The sequence below is a fragment of the Microtus oregoni genome, unplaced genomic scaffold, assembly GCF_018167655.1.
Source record: "Microtus oregoni isolate MIOR12 unplaced genomic scaffold, Mior012 000118F_ref0000498, whole genome shotgun sequence".
In the NCBI taxonomy this organism is placed as follows: Eukaryota; Metazoa; Chordata; class Mammalia; order Rodentia; family Cricetidae; genus Microtus; species Microtus oregoni.
Genome location: NW_024544747.1, coordinates 143,845 through 160,326, shown reverse-complemented (window position 1 = coordinate 160,326; position 16,482 = coordinate 143,845). Strand labels below are relative to the sequence as shown.

The following is a 16,482-nucleotide window of genomic DNA, read 5'->3' as shown; positions in this document are numbered from 1 at the left end:
GAACTCCCTGTTTTTCTGTTACTGTAGGAAGGAGGCTGTGTGCAGTTAGCTGGGGACCCTTTGAGCAGAATGGTGTGAATTTGAGTGGAGGTGAGGGGCCTGTGCTTCTTGTCCTTGGAATCCGCCGCCCATTCCCTGAAAGTCTTGTCCAAACACATGGATTCAGAAGACAGGTCATTTTATTTGGGGGCACACATGGCACATGGGGGTGATTTTGCATGCAGACACATCACAGGGATGATGCTGTTACTTCTTCCCAAAGCGCTGAGGGGCAGCCAGGCTCCAGAACTCTCTAGCCCGGGGACTTAGCTGCTCTTTGCTCCAGGACCCCCAGGTATTTCTGCCAAACCTTTGGAGAGATTCATCCTCAGTTGAAGTTCCATCTACCTTAGCTTCCTTCACCTCGTACTCAGCCCTCCACCTTCCCAGCCTCTGTCTGCTGAAACTCACCTCTGAGGATGAAACAGGAAGGCTGGGCTTCTGCCAGGTCTCTCCATGGCCTGCAGCAGAAAACGCAAGAGGGTCCCAGGAGTCTGGGCATACTGTGGTGGGTGGGGTCCCCCATCTTCTTCCTGTGATGAGAAGGTGACAGGGAAAAAGGCAGTGTCCTCCTGGACATTGAAGACATGGGGGAAAAGACTAACTAGGAGCAACTTGTATGGGCTCAGGAGCCATTTTCCTTAGAAGCCAAGGCTTTATGAAGACCTTAGCAAGCCGGGCAATGGTGGTGCACGCCTTTAATCTGGAGGCAGAGGCAGGCGGATCTCTGTGAGTTCGAGGCCAGCCTGGTCTACAGAGCTAGTTCCAGGACAGGCTCCAAAGCCACAGAGAAACCCTGTCTCGAAAAACCAAAAAAAAAAAAAAAAAAAAAAAAAGACCTTAGCAGCCAGGGAACATCAAAGCCTATATCACAAGTTTCAGCGGACGGGATAGTGCGGGGAAGGGCGCTCACTCACTGCAAAGACCTGGTCTCCATCCCGGCTCCCTGGTTCTTCAGAAAGACCCGAGTCCAGCAGCAGCAGCAGCAGCAATAGCAGCACAGCAACCTGCTTGGAATCCATGCTGCCATCCACCTCCCCACTGGCACACCATCCTCTTATACCTGCTGTCCCACCCCCACCTCAGCAGCAGCCTGAGGGAAATCTAGACAGGCAACAGAAATGCATGGCTCTATTAAGAGCCACCTGGGACCTCCTCTCATATCCTCCTGGGGACTTTCTGCTCTCAGCTTCCTACCCCCGGCCTAAGCCTGGAGTTACAGACTTTATTAGATGCATAAATCCTGTCTCCAGAGCTCAGGAAGCATCATTAATTGCAGACGGTTTGTCAGAGCTAGGCCCTGGGGGAGCCTTATAAGAACCCCCAATTCTTCAACAGGTTGGAGAGCTTCAATTGATCAACTCTGGACTGAAGAAACTCCTGTCAGGATTGTTATTTCCTGGATGGGAAGGAACTAGGGTTGGTTACTAGTAGGCTAGGGTGACCCACCTTGGTCCCTCCCCATGCTTGAGATGGGCAGTCAGGACTGCAGCCCATTCCTATCCCCGCTACTTCTGATGAGGTTAAACATGGAGTCCCTACTCTTATGACTTACCTATGGACAATAAGGTGAGTGACAGGTGGGCTTTGGGGTCTTAATGAGTAGCGGTGGCTTGTAAATTTTGTGGATGGACCGGGCCCATCTTTGCTAGAGAACTGGGGAATGGAACTCCACAGCCGAAGCTCTACTGCCACCGTGTGGCCACTACTCTGCTATCAGGTACAACCATTGCCTTTTCCAGGCCTGTCTGGGAAGATTTAAGGACAGGGTTTTTTGGGGTGGGGGGTGGGGGATCAGCCTCTGCCTGGTGCTGGGTTCTAAAATACTACTGGAACTGGCGACCAGGGTCCTGCTTCAGGGAAAGACAGAATCACTCTAGGCCAGGGGAGGACCGTATCTGCCGTGCAGGTGCCAGTGGGCCATGTCTCTAACCTAAACTCAAGAAGGACCATGTCAGGGTTCTGACTTAGCCCTCAGCAAAGCAAGCTACTGACATTCTCAGCTTCCCTTTCCTTACATACAGGAACAATAAAATGGATTACTTCCTAGGAGAAGCATTATTTGGCTTTTGTAGCAAAGCACAGAGCTGATATTTTTTTTTTAAAGAGAAGTTTTCTTTTTTTTTTTTTTTTAAAGATTTTATTTATTTATTATGTATAGAAAGTCTGCCTCCATGTATGCCTGCAGGCCAGAGGGCGCCAGATCTCATTACAGATGGTTGTGAGCCATCATGTGGTTGCTGGGAATTGAACTTGGGTCCTCTGGAAGAACAGTCAGTGCTCTTAAAGGCTGAGCCATCTCTCCAGCCCAGAGCTGATATTTTTAAAATGTCAACTGTGATTACCTTTGCTTTCCTCCCCCACGCCAGTCCTGGGAATCTTACCATCTCCAGAGGCTTTCTTTGGACACACTTCTCCCTGTGCTGCGCTGGCTTTCACCTCTTGATGGCTCCTTCAGAGGTCTTAGTTTGTTCCATGGCGTCTCAGCATTTCTCATCTCACATGTAAAAGCCCTTTACGCATTCCATTCAGCCTGGTTATTTTATTTTAATTCATTTTTTTTTCTGAAGGGGATAGTACTTTATTGTAACCTACTTACATTTAGGTTTGTGGATAAGAGTTTTGTTGGTTTTGTTTGCTTGTTTTTTTTTTGGGAGAAGGTTTCTCTATGTGACAGTCCTGGGTGTCCTGGAGGAACTCACTCTGTAGACCAGGCTGGCCTCAAACTCAGAGATCCTGCCTCTGCCTCCTGAGTGCTGGGATTAAAGGTGTGTGCATCACCATCCTCAGCTTGCTTGTGATTTTCTAAGATTGGACTCTATGTAGTCCCGAGTATGCTGGCCTCTGTTCTCAGCCTCCCAAGTGCTGGGTTACACATGTGCACCACCAACACCCACCTGGCAGGAGTTCAGGTTTTCTGTTTGTTTACAGGGTCTCACTAGTAGCCCTGGCTGTCTTGGAACTCACTAGGTAGAACAAGCTGGCCTTGAATTTTCAGAGATCCCCTGAGGCTGTTGTGGGTGGTAAACCGAGTGAGTGCAGGGCAATACTACCGGACCAGAGACAGAACAGGCACTCTGCCCACCACACTCAAGTGCCAGGGTCTGGGCTGAAGTTAGCTGGTTTCTCCCTATGGAGCAGGCACCTCCACCACAGTATAAATTAATCCAGCTAACCTGTTACACGATCTTGCCTTTGGATTCCCAACTCCCAGACTTGTCTGTCTGTCTGTCTGCCTATCTACAGGGTCTCAGCAGGGTAGTAGTGGCGCACGCCTTCAGTCTCAGCACTGGGGAGGCAGAGTCAGGCGGATCTCTGAGTTTGAGGCCAGCCTGATCTACACAGAAACCCTGTCTGGAAAAACCAACCAACAATCGAACAAATAAACAAACATAGGGTCTCACTTTGTAGTTCTGGCCTGGAACTCAATCTGTAGACCAGACTGGCCTATGGCCTTTTTTTTTTTTTTTGGTTTTTCTAGACAGGGTTTCTCTGTAGCTTTGGAGCCTGTCCTGGAACTAGCTCTTGTAGACCAGGCTGTCCTTGAACTCACAGAGATCCGCCTGCCTCTGCCTTCCGAGTGAGTGCTGGGATTAAAGGCATGTACCACCATCGCCCGGCTATTGCCCTTTTCAAAAACTTATTTTATCTTTAGTTGTGTGGATGTCTGTCCTCATGTATGTGAGCGCAGGTACCTGGGAGGCCAGTTCAGAATCAGATCTCTGGAGTTGGAGTTGCAGACAGTTGTGAGCCTGAGCCCTTACATGTGAGCAGCATCTCCAGCCCATCTCCCAAATGTCCTTTCTTCTTGCGCCCCTACATGCTCCTGCCCCCTTTTTCCTTTTATTTATTTACCTGGGGATGGTGAGACACGCCTCACAGAGAGCACCTTACCGTTGTCAGCTCAGGTCTCTAAGCTTGGCAGTAAGGATTTCACTGCTGAGCCATCTTGCCAGCCCTACACAGTGAGAGCCAACAATAGTGCTTCCACGTTCCAAAGGGGGCTCCAAGTCTTTCACGAATCTGTCAAGTTCTTCAGTCTCATCGCTGTTCTCACTTTCAGTGGTAATTATAAAGGAGTGCAGACCCTTGAGCAGGACCTGCTTTCCTGTGAGCGTTCATCTGCTTCTAAACAAGGTCTGCCTGCTGTTTCCAGGCTTCTTTCTCTTTTTCATTTTTTTCTTTTCTTTTTGATTATGTGTGTGTGTGTGCGCGCGCGCGCACGCGTGTGTGTGTGTGTGTGCGCGTGTGTGCGTGCACACGTGTGTGTGTGTGTGTGTGTGTGTGTGTTGGGAAGGGCATTGTGCAGGTGGGTGCAGTGCTTGTGGAGGCCAGAAGAGGGCACCAGAGCCCCTGGAGCTGGAGTTGTGTCTGTGAGCCACCTCTCCAGCCCCTTCTCCCCTCTATAAGAAAGCTTGACTTTGTCTATCTCTATGAACATTCCCCAGTCTCTTTTGAAATAGGGTTTCTCTGTAGTTCTGGAGCCTGTTCTGGAACTAGCTTTTGTAGACCAGGCTGGCCTCGAATTCACAGAGATCCACCTGTCTGCCTCCCGAGTGCTGGGATTAAAGGTGTGTGCTATCACCGCCCAGCTCTTTTCTTCCTTTCGATTGCTGGAAGAGGCTGAGGACAAAACACTGAAAGAGCAGAGGCTCTTGTTCTTAAGGCAATCCCATTTCCCATTTACATGAAGCACACACTAAGTTCTCCAGTCAGGATTCTGGTGATGAACACCATGTTACTTACATAAAGCAGAAATGAGAACTCTGCTCTTTCTGCCCTAAGAAACTGAAGGGAGAGGATAATCAGACATGAAAGCCCCGTGAGTCTGCAGGAGCGGGCAGCGGGCCTCATGGGCTTGAGCAGGAAGCACCAAACACACCATTGATTCTCTCGATAGTTTAATGTTGTATTTGCAGCATAAATAAGGCACAGTATATGTCAGGGCGAAGGACGGAGGGAGAAGGCAAGACTGGGTGATAACTACTACATGGCTTGGGGGAAGTAGGACGGGACGGTTAGGGAGGTGAGCTCAAAGCCCCTGCCTCAGCCCCGCCCCAGGAGATTGTGAGAGCCTGCTCACAGGGGTCATGCTGAACTGGGTGGAAGGAAAGGAGAAAAGACAGTTTTGTAACAAAACAGCCCGTAGCACTGGACCCTCCCACCTGTGACGCCTACCAGTGGAGCTTGGGGACCCGGACTGGGTTGAGCTCCTTCAGGATGGACAGGTATTGCTACATGTCAAAAATATATAGGTGAACAGAGATATATTCATAGATACACATTTCTCTCTTCTCAAGAGATACTCTATCAGGATGTAGCACGCTCCACTGTGGGATGGAGGCTAATATCCCTGCCTGCAAGAGGTGTGTGTGTGTGTGTGTGTGTGTGTGAGAGAGAGAGAGAGAGAGAGAGAGAGAGAGAGAGAGAGAGAGAGAGAGAAATTGGACAACTATGGCTCCTGCTGATTTTGTTGTCTATTTATTTTGAGACAGAGTCTCTCTGTGTACTCTGGTTGGCTTTGAACTCTCTATGTAGACCAGGTTGGCCCTGAACTCAAAAATCTGCCTGCCTCTGCCCCCCAAGTGCTGGGATCAAAGGTTGCACCACTCCTGGCTTTCCTGCTGGCTCTTAATGTAACCGAAAATGCAGAGCGAGAAGCCTGCAAGGAAATATGGGTAAGTCCTGCCAGGAACAATGTAGGAAAAGGTTTTAGAGCTAAGACTAGAAGAAAGAAAGCCTAGAACTGGGCTGAGTGATACGGTGGTGGCTATTTTAATGGGAGTGGAAGGGGGACTGAGGGGAAATGAAAAGTCAATGCTAAGGCAGAGGACACATTTAAAGTAATCCTTGTCCCAAGGGACTCATGCATTAGTGTGTACTAGAAGCACAGAGTGCTCAGCTCAGGAGGCGGGGATGGCCAAGATTGCGCATTTCTAGCAAGCTTCAGATGATGGTGCTGCTGACACTGCCCTAAGGTAAAGCCAGTGAAACTAGAGCTCACAGCCATTTAACAACTACAACCTTACTCACCAGTAGTTGGGGTATAGCTCACATTAAAAAACAAAAGAAAAAGCAAAGAAAACACCTGTTTAGCTAAAACAGAAGCTTGTACCTACAAGGACACAACCTGCCCTGTTCTCACCAGCCTTGTTCATTCTGGGGTAGGATTTACCTCAAAGTGACAGTGAGAGGGTGGAGATGTTGGCCAGCAGCACTGTGCTCATTCCTGTGGGGTCACTACTCCGGCCAGAGTAGGAGGATTTGTCTGTGCACATTCATGTGTACAGAGACAAACAGACTGTTTTAACAATGTCTAGATGGACTTTAGAGGGCTGGGGTCTTCAGCAGGCCTTAGGTTCCTCACACCTCTCACTCTGGACAGACATAGCTAAAGAAAGGAGGAAGAGCACACAGCAGGAAGACCAGAGTGTAAACAGACTGACTATAATGTATTTCTTTTTTTGTGGACATAAGAGATAATATTAATGGAAATGTGATCTGGGGATGGGAAGAAAGCTATGAAAGGGACAAACTGGGGAGAGTAATCTCAGGAGTTAGCACCTTTAAGGAGCCTATCTCAGAAGCCAGAGGAAAACTCTTGTGTGCACGTGTCTTTCAGTCACTCAGTCTCTCAGGATGACGGTGCTGGAGGGCAAGCCGCTGAGGAGATGGAAGTGAACCAAGAAAGGGAGTCAAGAGCTACAGATTGGGAGAGGGAAGAAGGTGGCAAGGCGAGGTTCACCAGCCCAGCTCCCTGTAGTATGTGGTCTGGGGCTTACAGCCTTGGACAGGAGGAGAGGAAGGAGCCGTGTCCTTTCTAGTTCTCCTTGGGTGCCTTCCCAGCTCTGAACAAGCTTTATCATGTAGGAGTGGGGTCGCAAGGGCACAGGGCAGGGCTGTGGTCGCTCAGAAGAGTCCTCAGATACCACATTCTCAGCTCCCTCCTGATAGGTTCTTTGTTTTTTTTTTTTTTTTTCGAGACAGGGTTTCTCCACAGCTTTTGGTTCCTGTCCTGGAACTAGCTCTTGAAGACCAGGCTGGCCTCGAACTCACAGAGATCCGCCTGCCTCTGCCTCCCGAGTGCTGGGATTAAAGGCGTGCACCACCACCGCCCGGCCTCCTGATAGGTTCTTAAGAAGGGCTCGGTGGACTTATGCAAAACAATGGAGTTGGAAAAGGATGAGTTAAAATTGGAGGATATATCCATCTCAACTGATGCATTAAACACCACAGAGAAACACAAATATTATGAGACAACAACCCACCAGGACATACTCCAAACCTTTCTTAATGGAAACTCAAAGTCCTGAGATGGCTGAAATGTTGGAGAAAGGATTTAGAGTTTCATTCTTAAAAAGGATGAATGACTGTATAGAAGTCTCAAATACACATGAATGAACTAAGGAATTGTATACAAAACCTCCAAAGTGAACAAGATAGTGGGTAAGCTGGAGGAGAAAGTCAGAAACATGGAGGGAAATTTTAGTGAGGGCATTCAAACATGGAAAAGGAACCACACAGAAACCAACGTGAAACAATCAACTGAAAAACCTAGCCAGAAAGCATCACCAAGCGATAAGATCAAAGAGTTTGGGAATGCAGGACAGAGTTGGGACAACAATATACTCAGACAGACTCACACACATGCATGCACATATGTTTATAAAATTAACATGAGCAGCATTTTCAGAAAGCTTGGGATATATTCAGAAGATCAAACAAACCTCAGAACCCATGGGGTAGAAGGAGGAGGACCTGAGATAAATTCAAAAGGATCAGTCAAATTATTTAATGAAATTATAGCACAAAATATCCTAAACCTAAAGATAGAAATTGATATCCAAATACAAGAAGCATACAGAACGCCAAAGACTCTTCTATGACACATCATAGGATGTCAAGAAGGGTGTATGAAGCCGGGCAGTGGTGGCACACGCCTTTAATCCCGGCACTCGGGAGGCAGAGGCAGGCGGATCTCTGTGAGTTCGAGACCAGCCTGGTCTACAAGAGCTAGTTCCAGGACAGGCTCCAAAACCACAGAGAAACCCTGTCTCAAAAAAAAAAAAAAAAAAAAAAAGAAGGGTGTATGATAGCTGTATGACAGCTGGTTCTGGTTCAGGTAAGTCTGGAAGGCAAAGGTCAAGGCAGTGACCACTGGCAGCAATCCTGTAGGTGACAACCCCTTGACTATAAGAGAAGCTTCACTGTAAGCTGTTGCTCTGCTTTCTTAGAGAACCAACTATAGAGGTATCTGGGGTTGTCCTGCCCCTAAGTTCAGTGCTGCTTCCCTACTGCAGTTCTGTGGGGCCCTGCATCATTCAGGGCCTAACGCTGACTTCCTGCTATGGAAACAAAGACTTGAGAGTCCGTATAGACTAGATATCCACACAGGGGCAGACTAGACTGGCAGGGTATGGATGAAGTGGCACCGGTTCATAACTTTTAAAACCCTGACTGAGCCAGGCTGTGGTGGCGCACGCCTTTAATCCCAGCATTTGGGAGGCAGAGACAGATGGATCTTTGTGAGTTTGAGGCCAGCCTGGTCTACAAGAGCTAGTAGGACAGGCACCAAAGTTACAGAGAAACCCTGTTTTGAAAAACCAAAAGAAAAAAAAATTCCTTGATTAATGGGGTAAGAAAAACAGCCAAGTCTATGAAGCCTATGAAGGCTCCTTGGGAGCCATAAACTCAGACATGCTTTAGTGCAAGGCCGCTAGTGGGAAGACAGAAAAAAAAAAAGATGCTTGGCAGTGGTGGCACACGCCTTTAATCCCACCACTCAGAAGGCAGAGGCAGGCGGATCTCTGTGAGTTCCAGGCCAGCCTGATCTACAGAGCGAGTTCCAGGACAGCCAGGGCGACACAGAGAAACCCTATCTTGAAAAAACAAAAACAAAAAAGCAGCCATCTAAAGAAGTCCTGAACACAAACACAGCTCTGAGTTTCTAAAGCCAGGTGAAATCCCTGGAGACAATACCCTGCCCCTGACCATCTGGTGGCCTTTGCTAGCCTTGTCACCTCAGGGGCTGTTCCTGTTGAGTCCCTGGTGGTAGAGGATGAGAAAGCCATCTCCTGTTTTGTTTTTCCCCCACTGGGTGTGGCTTGTTCAGCACTGACGCTAAAGAGGAGGAGGGAAAACTTAGATACAATGCAGCAGAACATGTTACAGGATGGGCTCACTAATCTAAACTCTGAGGAAATAATCATATAAAGTAGAACATTTTCTCTTTCCTCCATGACAATAAATTTTGGGAGCTAAAATAAAAAAGGAAGCAAGCAGGTATTCTGTACATTTAAGATGGAGGCAGCAAAGAAGACTCTTGGTGGAGCAGATGGCAGAAGGTGGCTCTGGTACAGCCGGGAGGGTTTTCTACTCAAAAGCTATTAAAGCTGACCTATCTATCCACAGGGCTCTGGCTCTGAAAGAGACTGCACAGTTCAGAGCCAAGGAAAGAGGAGAAAGAGGAGGGTGCATTTCTCTCCCTGGAGCCCACCAAATAACGGTAGCCAATAGCCACACTCCCCAATCTCCCAGACAGACAGTCCGTGTCCTGAGCACTCTGCTGAGATGACACACTTTCCTGTTCTCTCTACACTCACTCTTACACTCAAAAGCCACTCAGGACCTTGGCCACAATGTTTCAGAGCCCTGGAGCCTGTGCCTCGGACAAGCACTACATTTGAGGGGCAGAGAACAAAAAACCAAGTTCAAAGAAATTTTATTACTAGAGACACCTAGTGGCTAGGCCAGGACCCTGCTGAGAGAGAAGGTGGGGAAGACAAGGGTGATGGACACTGGTGGACACAAGCCATATCGTAGAAAAGAAGGGAAACTGAGAGCTGTGGGGGAAACAAGGAACAGAGAGCGAAAGCAGCTCCTGTCTGATGACCTGCAGAAGGCTGATTGAAAGGAGTGATGTGGGCAGGGGAACAAAGAGGAGAGGAAAGGGCCCACAGATGACCAAAGATGACAATATGCAGATGTTAGACAGTAAGCTATTATAAAACATAAAAGAATTTGTTAATCCAGTAACCTGATGGAACAAGTTTTAAGTTACACTGTTCCTGTCTGCCCTGATTAGAACGGGAAGGTAGGAAAGGAGACAGGGAAGCCCGTTAGATCCCAGGCTCTCTCCCTTTTCATTGCCACTAACAATAAGGCCACAAGATGAGGTTCCCAAGGCATGGTGGGGAAGTAGGAAAAACCCCACCATTCGACCAAGGAAAGTCAAGAGACAAAATGAGGTACCCAATAGGTTTGGAAATGAAAAATGATTCAAACATTCAGAGTTTTGCTTTTTTTTGTTTGTGTTTGTTTTTGGTAGCAGATAGGAATAAGGAATAGAGCACATGGAAGAGGTGGAGATACTGGTGCTTCATACATTCTCAATAAGTGAATGCTTCACTGCAATTTAGGAAGGGGGAAGAGATAAATAAGCAGCTATGGGGAGACAAAGTCCTGAGTGCATGGGTGCTGGGGTTGGACAGCAAGCAACACGCCATCGAATCTCGTCTCCCTCTATCTGGCAGAAAGTGGCATGCTAGTAAGGAATAAGAAGTTAACAGCCACAGCTCAATGGGAGGAGAGGACACTGAGAACCCCAAACCTACAAGTGCAAGGGTTAGTGTTAAAAGACAGGTACACATGCATCAGGGCTGGGGATGATTGCTCGGACCATGTGGAAAGGCCTTTGGCTGTAGGTACATAAGAAACCCCACCCTTGGGGGATGATCTGTGTGGCTTTGGGGCCAGAAGCCCTAGTACAGGTGTCAAGCGTACATGTTCATGTGGCTAAAGAGAAAAGCCCCACATCTGTCCATACTCACAACACACAATTTCTCCCTCTCCCATACTGCCACATCTAAGGCAGATGGGAGGGGTAAGTTGATCTCTCTCTTGGGCTCAGGCGGGCGAGCTCTGGCTGGGGATTTCTCCATCATGGGAGGCATCATCTGCCCGCAGACTGTGACTGTGGAGTCATGATCACATGTGACTGTACGGGCATGCTCAGTTCTGTCCTTTGGCTGGCCATCTGAGTGAGGACCGAGGTGGCCACAGCTTCAGCTGCAGATCGAACACTAAGGCCATTGCTAGGGGCTGTTGCAGAACTGTGCTGAATCACTGGGGCTGGAGAACCCGTTGGCTCTGAGCTTTCCTTGGGACTCTCTGCCAAGAAGGAGGGCAAACAGTGGAGAGCAAGTGGTCAGAAATCAGGACAGAGGAACACAGAGCATAATTACAAAGAATACAAAGGAAAATGAATCTCATATTTCTTTTTGGAGAAGACTCTCCAGAATCCTGATCTCAAGCATGAAATGACCTAGAGAACAAAAGATACAAGAAGCAAGAACTGGGGGCTGGAGAGATGGCTCAGTGGTTAAGAGCACTGACTGCTCTTCCAGAGGTCCTGAGTTCAATTCCCAGCAACCACATGGTGGCTCACAACCATCTGAAATGAGATCTGGTGCCCTCTTCTGGCCTTCAGGCAGACAAACAAGACAGAATATTGTATACATAATAAATAAATAAATAAATAAATATTAAAAAAAAAGAAGCAAGAACTGAGCCAAAGCTGGGCACAGCATCACATTTAAAGCTCTGGGATGAAGGCAGCTCTTGTATTTTCACTCCTAGGTGGGCAAAAGCTCTTTTATAAAGCCTGTCCTTATCTAGTACCAAAGTGAAAGCCACTTGTTTCCTAAAAAAAAAAAAAAAAAAAAAAAAAAAACTTTAAAATTGTATTTATTGAGTTATACATTCTTCTCTGCTCCCCTCCCTTTCTCCCTCTCCCCTTTCACCCTCTCCTGTGATCCTCATGTCCCCAATTTACTCAGGAGAGCTTGTCTTTTTCTCCTTCCTATGTAGATTTATGTATGTCTTTCTTAGGGTCCTCTTTGTTGTCTTGGTTCTCTGGGGTTGTAGACTGCAGGTTGGTTTTTCTTTGTTTTATATCTACAAGCCACTTATGAGTGAGTACAGATGATATTTGTCTTTCTAGGTCTGGGTTACCTCACTCAATATGGCTTTTTCTAGATCCATTCATTTGCCTGCAAATTTTAAGATTCAAAAAACCTTTTTTAAAAAGATTTATTTATTTATTATATATACAACATTTCTTCCATGTACACCTGCACACCAGAAGGGAGCATCAGATCTCAGTACAGATGGTTGTGAGCCACCATGTGGTTGCTGGGAATCGAACTCAGGACCTCTGGAAGAGCAGTCAGTGCTCTTAACTGCTGAGCCATCTTGCCAGCCCCTCAAGAAAAACTTTTAAAGGGACGTGGGTCCACTGGCTACAGAAATCAACAAATCACTTTTTTTCCCCTTCCTGAGACAGTTTCTCTGTGTAGCCCTAGCTGTCCTGGAAATCTCTCTGTAGACCAGGCTGGCCTCAAACTAGGAGGTTCACCAGCTTCTGCCTCCCAAATCCTGGGATTAAAGGTGTGCATCACTACTGCCAGACTAACAAATCATGTTTAGTGAGGAGAAACTACAAGTATTCTGAATTATCTGAAATTATCTTTGAACTTGTTCTGTTTATAGAAGAAAATGAATCTCTCTTGCATTTCTTTTTAAGATTTTACATTATTTTGTGTATCTACATGCTCATTATAAGTATGGTCACACACATCAAAGCATGCATGTGGAGGTCTTTAGGAGTCTGTTCTCTCCTTCCACCATGTGGGTTTTTGAGATTGAACTCAGGTCAGCAGGCTAGGCATCAAATGCCTTTACCTGCATTTAATAGATTCCTTAATCTGCTGTCATTAATTCTCAAAAGAATAAAATCATTCCATTTTTTATGAGTGGTTTAAACCCTTGTGTCGAGGGCTGACTCTCAATAGATCTCAGCGAGGGAGCTGTTCTGCTACGTACGAAACCCCGACCCAGAAGCAGGTCGTCTAGGAATGGTTTAATCATTCCATTTTTTTTTTTTTAACACGGGAAGAAAGTTTATTGGGAGGCGGGGGTGGGGGGGAGAAGGAGAAAAAGAGAAAGAGACAGAGAGACAGTGACCTGCCTCCCCCTGGGAAACAGCAGGGAGCTCGGGAATCTAATCATTCCATTTTTAAAAACCATTCCTGTAGCATGTAGTTGACACTACCCCTAAGCCTGCTAAACACCAATCACAATTCAGTGATGCTGTGAGCAGCCGAGACTCAGCTAACATGTAAGCACAACATGCAGCGTCTCCTATCAATCAGCAAAGTATCTGTGTGGGCTGTACTATTCCACCAACACTGACCCTGCACACAGCATATGAGCTGCATACAGAGTACAGCAACTGATCAAGGGGTTTTATTTTTAAATGTTAGTCTTTATACCTGCCTAAACAGATATAAGAAATTGTGGAAAATTTCCAGTAAGTAAATTTTTTTTGTTTTGTTTTGTTTTTTGGTGACATTGTTTCATGTAGCCCAAGCAGGCCTCAAACTCCCTATCTTAACTCTGCTTCCCAAGAGTTCTAATTATAGCTGTGTCCCACCATGTCTGCATTTGGGGAGTCTCTGACCTCTTGATGAATGCCTGAGTCATTGTTCAAATGGATTCAAGAGAATTACAATACTGCGTCCTCTGTGAACAGTTCCTTATTACCCAGGAAACTGCGCTGTGCTTTCAGAGCACACAGTCATTCAGTCATCAGGCATTTACTGAGCATCCTTCAGTATACAGCAGAAGCTCCCAATCCAGGGCCCATATACTAGGCTATCTGTCCTTACCTCATTTACAGGTTCACAATGGCTCAATGAGTCTCTGAAAGGTAGGGACAATGCCTTATCTTATGTCAAGTACCCATATAATGTGGATGCCACAAAGTAGTAATTAAACACATCTTTGTTGTAATAAATAAGTACGTTAGTGGACTAACTACTAGTCAGAGTTTCCTCCTTAGCCCATGAACATCTGAACAGCTGACCTAGGTAGACTGCCTGTGCACCCTGATGTTTCTAGCAGAGCATCAGACTCTTCTTGTCGCACCTTCACTGTCTGCAATAAAAGCTGAAGCCCCTGTTATACCAAGACCGCTCCCCATCTCACTCCAGTGACACTGCCCATCCAGCCACACCAGCCTCTTTGTATTTGAGGCAGGGCTCACTATGCATCTCTGGCTGACCTGGAACTCCCAGTGTAGATCAGGTTGGCCTTGAACTTGCAGTAGTCTTCCCACCTTTGCCTTCTGAGTCCTGGGACTACAGGTGTGGACCACAGTGCCTGACCCTTCCTTCCCTTCTTTCTTTGTGTTTTTGAGACAAGGTTTCTCACTGTATAGCTCAGGATGGCCTTGAATTTATGATCTTCCTATCCCAGCCTCCTTGGTAGTGGGATTATATTCCTGTAGTACCATTTCCAGCTATATTATTATTGTTGTTAGTATTTTAAGATTTATGCCAGGTATAGTTGTGTTTGCTTTTAATCCCAACACTTTGGAGGCAGAGTCAGGCAGATCTCTGAGTTCAAGGCCAGCCTGGTCTAGAGAGTTCAAAGACAACTAAAGCTACACGTATGTCCATAAACCATGTATATGCTTGGTGCCTGAGACATACAAAAGAAGGCGTCAGATCAACTAGAACTGGAGTCACAAGCAGTTATGAGCTGCCACGTGAGTGTTGGAAACTGAACCCAGGTCTTCTGCAAGAGCAGTAAATGGTCTTACCCACTGAACAATCTCTCTAGTCCCCAGCTGTATTATTTTTTGTTTTTACATTTACTATATACCACATATTTCACTTATTTCTTTTAATTATCTTACCTACTAAAATACATGCTTTTCAGGACAGGGATCTAACCTAATCTGTTTGGTTCCTGTTATTCCCAGTATGTGCTTGGCGCAGAACAGGAACTCAGTCAATACCTGCTTAACAAGTCAATGCACCCTGAACTACATATTAAAATTTATTTATTTATTTGTTTGTTTGTTTGTTTTTTCGAGACAGGGTTTCTCTGTGGTTTTGGAGCCTGTCCTGGAACTAGCTCTGTAGACCAGGCTGGTCTCGAACTCACAGAGATCCGCCTGCCTCTGCCTCCCAAGTGCTGGGATTAAAGGCGTGCGCCACCACCGCCCGGCTCATATTAAAATTTAAATAAATAATTCAATAATATTCTTAAAATTTTTCTCAAAATACATTTCTGAAATGATAAAGACAACTAGTGGAAAAACTACCTGCTATATTCCAATATTTCTATGCATTTATTTAATCTGTAAAGGAAAATTAGCAGTTTTTAATTTTTATTATCCATAACGATTCATTGTGATATTACTTTCTAGTAGTGCTAAGGCTGAGCACACACTGAAACCAAGGTCATTATAAAGATGAAATCCGCCCTGCAGTCCCATTCTTCACTCCCCAGGCGCTGTCAGCGGTTCACCTTTTCTCCAGACCAGGGTGGTCTCTGGGACCAGAAGACCTCTACCACTTTCCTACCGTGTGCGACCTCTGGTACATGGTCTGAGTTTTCTTACAAGTGGAATGGCTGCTTCATGGGAGAACTGTGAAGATGGCAGGGCACTTAGATAAAACGGGCCCGAAAATATTGCTACTCCTTCTCTCCAATTATTATAGATAATTAGGATAACTTAGCACTATACTCAAAGCTTGATTTTTTTTTATTAAAATTTATTTATTATGTATACATATTCTGTCTGCGTGTATGCCTGCAGGCCAGAAGAGGGCACCAGACCTCATTACAGATGGTTGTGAGCCACCATGTGGTTGCTGGGAATTGAACTCAGGACCTTTGGAAGAGCAGGCAATGCTCTTAACCACTGAGCCATCTCTCCAGCCCGATTTTTTTTTTTTTTTGGTTTTTCAAGACAGGGTTTCTCTGTGGCTTTGGAGCCTGTCCTGGAACTAGCTCTTGTAGACCAGGCTGGTCTCAAACTCACAGAGATATGCCTGCCTCTGCCTCCTGAGTGCTGGGATTAAAGGCGTGCGCCACCACCGCCCTGAAAAGCTTGATTTTTTTATTTGTTTACTTGAAAGAAAATTTCAAGTAGCTCAGGCTTGCCTAACCCTTTGGCTATAATTGAGGACCTCGAACTGACCCTCTTGGTTGTTGGGATTATAGATAAGGAAAAAAAAACTATTTATCTATCTATCTATCTATCTATCTATCTATCTATCTATCAATCTATTTTTGGGCAGGACTGATATGCCATAAAAAATGGTGTTATAAGCAGCCAGGACACTCAATTCCTGTGGTTACCAACTGACTGGTTTGCTTAGGTTGTGAACCACTCACCTAGATAGCCTTGAGTTTTTTTCTGTAGTGCAGTGACAGGGCAGTCTTTATGAGCTAACAAAAGCTGCTTCAACTGAGCCACTTCATTTCGTAGTAATGTGACTTCATTCTGAAGTGGGAGGGAAGAAAAGAGTATTAGGAAAATTCATTTTGCCAGGCAGTAGTGGCACACACCTTTAATCTCAACACTTGGGA

The 16,482-nt window shown here is 46.1% G+C and overlaps 1 protein-coding gene across 7 annotated transcripts in view; it reads right to left on the bottom strand.

The window, feature by feature from the left end:
* Nucleotides 1–182: 182 nt before the first annotated feature.
* The window catches only part of LOC121444181 (cyclic AMP-dependent transcription factor ATF-7), a 114,275-nt gene continuing 97,975 nt past the window's right edge, over nucleotides 183–16,482 (bottom strand). For 6 of the 7 annotated variants that reach the window (XM_041645974.1, XM_041645977.1, XM_041645978.1 and 3 more), the window contains 2 exons: nucleotides 16,288–16,396; nucleotides 4,930–11,208 (listed from right to left, as the gene is read on the bottom strand). In XM_041645974.1, the coding sequence (XP_041501908.1) occupies nucleotides 10,991–11,208; nucleotides 16,288–16,396 (327 nt within the window). In that variant the 3' untranslated portion in view covers nucleotides 4,930–10,990. Of the gene's footprint in view, nucleotides 350–450; nucleotides 573–4,929; nucleotides 11,209–16,287; nucleotides 16,397–16,482 lie in introns of those variants that run through there. The other variant, XM_041645976.1, reaches the window with a different exon arrangement.